The sequence below is a fragment of the Olea europaea genome, unplaced genomic scaffold (assembly GCF_002742605.1).
Source record: "Olea europaea var. sylvestris unplaced genomic scaffold, O_europaea_v1 scaffold537, whole genome shotgun sequence".
Taxonomy (NCBI): domain Eukaryota; kingdom Viridiplantae; phylum Streptophyta; class Magnoliopsida; order Lamiales; family Oleaceae; genus Olea; species Olea europaea.
Window position 1 is genome coordinate 694,063 of NW_019263695.1, and position 8,991 is coordinate 703,053.

Here is an 8,991-nt window from a genome sequence, read left to right on the forward strand (position 1 = left end):
TTCAGGGAGGTGGACCACGCCAAGTGGAAAGCCTTTGAGATAGAGTGAAGAGCACTGCAGCCTGGGTAAGTTTTGTATTTTATGTAATTACTATAGTACGCAGACGCAGACGCTGATACTTCATATAACTAAAAATTCTGTTCTTAATTTTTTCAGGGCCAGCCGCACGATTGCTGAGAAAACGATCTCAAATGCTTACAAGTGGTTCCACGACATCACCACTGCGGGGGCTTGGCTCGCCGACGATGTAAGTGAAATGAAAATATTGTTATTTATTATGTATGTTCAAAATTAATTTTTTGAATGAAATTCATAGATTAACTCCTTTCTTTATTGGTGTTTCTTGATGTAGCACATCGACTTGAGTATGGATTTGCTACAAGATCGTGCTGAAAGACATCCAAAATCGTTCAACATTCCTGGCAGACTCATATTGAACACCGAGTTCATCCGTGCCGTTGACATTGAGTACTAGTCGTTTCAGGCTATGGGTAGCGAGTACACGGTGCCAGAATATATGATGGAATGGGTCGTAGGGATGTGGCCGAGTGTCGGTGGGAAGCCATGGGATGGTTGTACGCATATGTACGTACCAGTATGTGTGAATCATCACTACATTGCAGTGGAAATCGTATTCGCCGACTCCACGATGTATGTGTACGACCCCGATCATTCATGCCTGACACAAGGCCAGCTCGAGCAAAATCTAGAGTCGGTGTCTGTGATCGTTCCCATGATGGCTAGACAAGCGAACATCACTGTACAAGACAGATTGGCCACCGTGCAGAACACGACGACGACGAGGCAGCAAATATCGTAAGTGTTTATAATTTTCTTTTTTTCATTTATATCTTAGGTTCTAACTAATTTTCGATGTGCTAATACAACATTGTTTAATTGTAGGGGTGATTACGGCATGTTCGTCATCAAGTACATAGAATTTTTGAGTGTGGCACATAAGGTTGATGCAATCAACCAGGCATGGATACAAAATTGGAGAAATAAACTAGCATATGATTTATTTGAATTTAATGGGGATCCGTAAATAATTGTACATATTTTTACATTTATTTAAACATTGTACAGTTCATTCATTTATTTGTAATTACGGAAAAATTGTAAAATGTTGATTATTTATGTAATATTTATATATTTATTTTACAATGCAGCCTACCGTATAATGCAGTGTCTAGAAAAAGTTTCGATTTCAAATAATTAACATAAATAATATGCATAACAAATGAATGTAATGAATGAAATGTTTGAAAAAAAATACTAAATCTAATAATTCACATAAATAATATGGATAAATAATTAACGTCAATGTTATAAATAATTACATTGCCCATAGTTATTAAAATTACACATCCGTTACATTGTCATGTAGAGGAATCTGACTTGTACAATATCTTCTAGTATGCCCTGTTGCACCGCATCTACCGCACTTACGAGGCTGGGGAAACTCTCCGGTAGATGGTATTTTAGACGTACGTGTACGTCCAGGAGTACGTGGTCCAACTGCTGGTGGCAACAAGTTATTCAGTGGGAGAATGTGGTCGGGCACTTCCCACTTGACTTCATTTGGTACAGGAAATATTGTTTCCGCATATGCTGCTCTCCAATAATCAGTCATGTAATACACACTGCATAAGGTGTGTGTTGGTAATCCTCTATGCATAGCCACTGCCACTGCATGTGTACACGGAAAACTCTCCAACTGAAACCGTCTACACGTGTACGTGTTATCATTCAAGTCCACAATGTATCCGAAATTATGTGCACATCTCACGGAGAAGCGAAATTGATCCAGTGGCTCTACATATACCTTTCTTGCCACATCTAGAGTCTTGAAGAGTTTATCTTCTTGAGCCGGGGTTAGCACACTTGCACAACTCTGTGATTCCTCACGTCGATCATGAAATCACTGTTGTAGCTTGTCACGAATGTTCTCAATCATTGCGAGAATTGGTAACTCTCGATTTTTCTTGATTAAAGCGTTAAGCGACTTCGCATTGTTCGACGTCATCATGTTGTATCGACGTCCTGGAAAATGTGATCGTGCCCAATGTTCAATCCCCATCTCTGTTAGATACTCCCATGCAGCATGCGATTTACTGTCTATTTCGACCATGAACTTATCAAACTTTTCAAAACTGTAAGCCTCTGCAGCTCTCCTAAACAACGCAACGACGCCATTGCCTCGATACCTGGTCTTCAAGTTTCCCTGTATATGGTATATACAATAACCATGATGTGCCTCGGGGAAGATTTCGACGATACCATTTATTATTGACTGCCCTCGATCGGTTACGAATGCAAGATTTTCTACATCTCCAATTACTTCCCTCAACTTCATGAAAAACCAACTCATTGCTACATCATTTTCTCCGTCGACTATACCGAACGCAAGAGGATAAATTTGGATGTTCGCATCTTGGCATGTTGCAATAATCAACTTGCCCCCATATCTCGTCTTAAGGGTTGTACCGTCGACTAAGATTAGGGGTCGCATTGCATTTCGAAATTCTCGAACACATTGTCCAAGGGCCATAAAGAAATATTTGAAGCGATTTTCGTCATCCTTCTTAATAAAAAATGCCGACCCAGTATTAATTCTTCCCATGTTATAGCAATACCTGACCAATGTAAATAAAAATAATCATAATTTAGATAATATATTAAATATTAAATGAACAGAAAAATAAACAATTCAATTAAATAATTAATTACATATAAATAAACAATTGAAATTAGATAATTAAAATTTAAAATAACAAAGAAATAAACACTTAAACAATGAAATATCTGACTAATTTAGCATAACTCTCCTTAGTCGAACCCATCAAATCCTCCAATGCACATTCTTTAGCCTTCCAAACTTTCTGATAGCTCATGACCATCCCGTACTCTCGTCGAACATCATTAATGATGTCCGAAGGTCTGTAGATCGTTCGTGGATCCTGAAACTTGTGCATTATTTCTCGACCAATGAACCATGATCGGGCCTGCCTATGATCATTTCGACGAATACCCACTTCGCAAGTATGTTCCCGTGCATACTTACGGACTACAAAGAACTCATTCGTGTCCATCTTAGTCGCTCGCAAACGCCAATGGCAACTGTCGTCAACGCAGATAATTGTGTACGTCGACTTGTTTGATTTCTTCATTTTAAACTCGAAGTTATGTTTTAAAGCAATCCGGTGCACAGCTTCTTGCAATTCTTTCTTTGATTCGAATTGTTGCTTGACATATACATCTTCATCATCGGGAACTACACGCGAACAATTAGAGGACCGTGTACTCGGTCCGGCCTGTGAGCTCCCACCCGACTCATGTCTCCTACGAGATAAAGCAATCAAATCCTCGTTTGTAAATACATTTTCATTCTCGTTGTCTTCAACTATCGATGAAATTCTGTACGTAATAGTGTGATCATGGTGAGCAGCAGTGGTCTCGGGAATAACCACATCATCTTCACGAACAATCTGAATTGTATTCCAAACATCATTTACATTACGATTCTCTTCATTTGAAACTTCGTGTTCACCCTCGTGGACATTCTTCCCCAATAAAGTTACGCAAATAGGAGTCGACTTCCGACCTTGGTTCAATTTAATTAGATGTTTCATTTCCACTTCAGAAGTAACTTTCATAGGTGGAATTGAAATTGTTGAATGCTTATGAAACAAAAATCCCAATTCCATATCGTACTGAGAGGGATCGACGTTAAGCATGTTTTGTATATCACTGTACATTTCTGCGAACGATGTACTCCTTGTTATAAAAATTGCTTTAACCCCATCTCCTTCACTCGTCCATTTCCATTCCCATTGAGTATTTTCATTCATTTGAAATTCACCAAAGTAACAAATTGGGACACATGCTAATGCCATAACTGCCACAAATTAAAAATAAGGAATTAATATATAATTTTTTAAATTGTTCATTTCATATTTAATTTAATTTAATACTTTAAATAATTCATTGATTATTTTAATTGTTTCAAAAATATTTATTTCAATTAGTATTTAAATATTCATTAATATTTATTTCAATAAACATATATTAATGAACAAATAAATTCTAAAATCTGAAAGGGGAGGGGAGGGAAAAAAAATGGCTGGGCCGGATGTTTCCAGCCGGCCAGGACAACTGGGCCGGCTGGAAACATTTTGCCCAATTTTTTTCGTCCGTTTCATCTGAAATTTACGCTCGAATTTTTTATTTTTTTCCTTTTTTCAACGAAATAATGTTTAAATATTTATTTTACAGACACTTATAAATTTTTTCTGTAAAATATATGCATACAGAGATGAATTTTTTTGTTGTTTTTGCTATAAAAAAATTATAAATCTGTGTTTAAATACTGTAAAATTCATCTGCCTTTGTCAAAAAATGATTTAAAGATTCAAACCTAAAACAAAATTAAAAATACGTATTTACACTTACCAATTTCCAGTGTCGACTGTGAGTATTGTTTCTTTGTTGAACCTTTGATAATTTTGGAAGATTTCACTATTTTAGCAGATGGAAGGAAAAAATTCTTTTTTACTGTATTGGAGAAACTGATAAGTAAAACTGATTTATTTTCTCAGGTGTATTCCCATTCCATTCCCTCTTTGTCAACGGCAAGATAATTGATGCTGCACCTTCGGCCAAATGAAATATATATAGAATAACCATTTAAAAGAGTGCTCAAAGAAATCAGATTGAAATCAGTTCCACAACATGTTTGAATTCGACAACAATAAACCTGGGTTGCATCTGTTATTCTCTTTTCTTCTTCGAATTTGAATATGTCAATCCATCAAATTACACTTCTACAGCATATTTGATTTCTTTAACCAATCCCGTTTCTTCTTCAACTTTTAATTACAGAAACAAAAACTACCATTTTAATTTCTTCCATTATTTTGACAAAAGATTTTCTGCAATTTTGCTTCGTTTGAGTTCGGTGACTTCATGGCTGTCATAGAGATTTCATCCTATGACCAAAGATCGGCAACGTTCGAACATTTTAGATATTCACAAATCTTCGGTTTCACAGTGGACTCTTCTTCTTCTTCACCTATTTTGAAGATGGTCGGAGCTGGAGATGATTTTGACGGTGTAGTCTCCCCGTCTTTAATGGAGGAAGGTGAACACGGTAATGGAGAGTTGGGAAGGGTTTTGAAATTGGGGGAGAAATGTAAGAAGCCAAGGGTTGCCCGGTTTCCATTCAAACATTTTTTATCCTTTTTTTTTTTTAAATTTCTTGCCATGTCAGATTGTAAAAACCTTTTTGTGCGCCTAGAGGCACCGATCTGTACATACTAATATTTAGAATTATTTATTTATTTATTAAAACGACTGTGCAGGCTGCTTGCCTATTTGCTTTAATAATTTCTTCATAGAAAGAAAAAGAAAGGGAAAAAACAAAGCACTTCTTTCCCCTTCTCCACCACCACAATCGTACTTGCCTTCCTTAATGCCACTATTCGAAAATTGAGTGATGGGATACAATATAATATCATAAGACTACAGAAGGCTTTAACCATACTTGTTCAACATATTAAGCCAAGTGAGATTCTTAATAATTGGGGCCATCATTCGTCTTGGTTTGTACAAATCGACGTCGGTTGAAGAGATTGCCATCATCGACAAATCCAAATAATTATATTCTTAGAAGGATTATCTCCATCTCTAGTCCAAATCCCCGTTCATATAGTACAGTAGCCATTAAGAAAAGAGTTTTAGTTTTGAATTATCGCAATTTTCTGCTGGGAGCCAGTGAAGATGAAGATGGGGAAATTAGATAGTTTTGTAATTGCAACCATGTGTTCCATAGAGAGAGTTTAGAGAGGTAAATGATGGATGGAGTGCCAGTCGAGGACGATGTCTCAGGAATTTCCACCACCTCTAGATCCGTTTGCTGGAATAATGAAAAAACCTTAAGGAGAGAAAGTAGAGAGAGGGTATTCTGTAGGAAAATGAAACAACTAGAGAGAGAAGAGAGGAATGGTATATATTTTCTCAAAAATAATAATTATAACCTGACTTTTGAAATATTTTTGTAAGTTTGTTAGAAATGAAATTGTATATTTAAAATATTGTATTTATGTATGTTTCCCTTGAATTAATGGTCATTTGAAAAATCATATATAATGTATTTTAAAAGTAAAAAATACTATTAAAATTTTAAGTGTCACTTTTTAATAAAAAAGTGAAATAATGTCACTTTTTTTCCAATTTTTGTGTCACATTTTTAATGAAAAAGAAGTGTTCACTTTTTTATTAAAAAATAATGTTTGTCCCTTAAAAAAGTGATAGAAAAAAAAATGAAAAATGTTGTGTAAAATTAAGTGATGCGATGTCACCTTTTTAAAGTGAAGTGTTGCTTTTTAATTAAAAAAATGTAATTTTTTTACTTAAAAAAGTTATAGAAATTTCAAAAAAGTGACAAGAAATAAAAAAAAAGTGATAAACAGTAAAAAAAATGATAGAAATTAAAAAAAAAAAACGGCGAACACTAAAAATTGAAAAAAAAAAAGATTCAAAAAATGACAATTATTAAAAAAAGTGACATAAATTCAAAAAAGTGACAAAAAAGTTACCCACTTGAGAAAATTATCAAATATTAACTAGATCACAATAGTTCTAATTGAACGTAATCAACCACTAAATACTAAACATGACTTTTTAAAGTTCAGCTTCAAAGAAACACACGATGTTACTTTTATAAAAAAGAAATGGCGAAAATTTTAAAAGTAAAAGTAGTAAACAATAAAAGTAAAAGTAACATAAAAAAGTGACGAACACTAAAAAATGAATGACAGAAATTCAAAAAATGATTCACTAAAAACAAGTTACAAGAATTTAGAAAAATGGCAAATACACGAAAAAGTAACAAAACACTAATATGTCACTTTTCTATGGTACAATTAAGTATTAACCAAACCAAAATAGTTTCAATTCAATTCTAAGCCTTTGTTTGAGCTACATTATTTTCATAAAAATGTATTTTTAAATAGTGTATTGATGGGTAACGTGTGGTTAAAAAATAAAGAAAAGTTTGAATTTGCGCTTAATATTATTTTATTGAAAAATATGCAATTGAAATGATATCAAATTACTGTTTAAAAATATATATTTTTAAAAGAATATGGGTCAAATAGGGCATAAAATTTTAAAAAAGTGACAGAAATTCAAAAAGGGTGAAAAACACTCAAAAATGTGACGAATATTTAAAAATGTGACAAACACAAAAAAGACAAAAAAGAAAAAAGAAAAAAAGGACGAAACACTCAAAAAAGTGACGAATATTTAAAAATGTGACAAACACCAAAAAAAAAAAAAGAAAAAAAACACTCAAAAGTAGTCAAGTATTAACCAGACTAAAATAGCTCGAATCCAAAACTAAAAATTTAAAACTAGAGAATCCTCCCAAATCTGAGCAGGGCATCAAACCCTCAAACCACCAAAACATGGAGTCCAAACCAAATGGGGAGTGGATTCGGGTTACAGCTTGTGCGTTCCCCGTGTCCCAATTGAAATTTGCTTGAAACTTATGAAACGGTGACACAAGGTGTCATTGTCATGGATAACAATGAACTTTGTCGAATAGTTGGTATTGGTAGAGTCAGATTGAAGTTGGTGAATGAACATATAGAACACTTAATCACATTCGACATATTCCAGATTTAAAGAAAAATCTCATTTTGTTAAGTACTCTTGATACAAATGTATACGTTCTCTGGATGAGGTGAAGTCTCGAGGGTTTAGAAGGGTGTCCGAACTGAAGGAGCGGAAGAGGTCCCAATTATACATTTGTAAGGTTGGACGAAATTTGTGAAGAAAAAAGCACATATTTAGTACCATGGTAGAGATTCAGTTTGATACTATACCTTTGCAATTTGGTTTGGGTCCATATTAAAGAATACTACTCAATTGGGTTCAGAGAATATGAGTAATTCCGCTTTGCCACCATTACCTGTGGTTCCATCGCATTCAACTGCCAAGAATAGACCCATTAGAGATAGGCAAGTGGATGCTAATTCGATTGTACATGCTATGGCCAGTGCCCGTTGGTTCATTCTAATTGATAAGACTCAAAAAACTGCACTCACAAATTACCGAATAGGCTTGGCTTAATAATATGGTGCTGGACATACCTTTCTAGGCCATGGGCTCACTTTAGATATTTTTGTACACCAATTCAGACCCTTAGCTCTTAACATTAGCCATCTAGAGTGGCCGTCCGGGAGCCTCAACAAGTGTGTATATCTATAACTATAAAAGGAACTCACACTCATGATCAATAATTCAAATATTCAACATGGATGATAAATGATAATGAACAACGCATGCCAAATGAGCATTCCTATGCTCCATGCCAAGTATAAAGCATAGTAATGATATCAAGAGGTAATGCAAATCACATGATAACAATAGGTTTTGTAACGTATGTGATAACATCAATATTAATCTCTAATTGAGTGTGACAAATGCTTGAATCTGCATTAATCAATGACACAGAGTCAACGGAGGTAGGATACATGCTTACATTCTTTTGATATGCTCGAAATAAGGGTCCAAAAGGTCAATTCATGAAAAGGGCTTTTGAAGGCAGAAAGTTTGTGTGTGTCATCGCACATTGAAGTTATGTTCAAGCTTCAAATTCAATTTTTGTCTCAAAGTGCACAACCCATGTCGAAATAGGTCAATAATATTTAGTTTTTACTAATTTAGGATAATTTAAAGAAAATATTGAATAAAGATAACTTACCTAGATTGAGCTAACAACTTGGTTAAGTAGTAGAAGAAAGAAAAAAATGAAAGCATCAGGCCCCTACTGATATTTTTTCTCCCGGGCTTGAGGCGGTATTTTCAAAATTCTTAATCATATTTGCAACCCTAAGTAAAAATTGCAAAACTCTTTTATATATATATATATATATATATATATATATACATATATATATATATATATATACACACACACACATACAT

At 34.3% G+C, this 8,991-nt stretch overlaps 1 protein-coding gene across 1 annotated transcript; it reads left to right on the top strand.

Annotated features, from left to right (window-relative positions):
- Positions 1-487: 487 nt before the first annotated feature.
- LOC111388912 lies at positions 488-1,181 on the top strand. Its single transcript, XM_023013734.1, has 3 exons — positions 488-816; positions 904-1,009; positions 1,170-1,181. Exons 1-3 carry the CDS (start codon positions 488-490, stop codon positions 1,179-1,181), a joined length of 447 nt encoding a protein of 148 aa, XP_022869502.1.
- The last annotated feature ends 7,810 nt before the right edge of the window (positions 1,182-8,991 follow it).

Excerpts from the sequence above, each read along its gene's own strand:
- LOC111388912 (XM_023013734.1), top strand. The coding sequence starts at position 488 with ATGGGTAGCGAGTACACGGTGCCAGAATATATGATGGAATGGGTCGTA. Across the intron at positions 817-903 it reads ACGACGAGGCAGCAAATATC|GGGTGATTACGGCATGTTCG; the intron begins GTAAGTGTTTAT and ends GTTTAATTGTAG.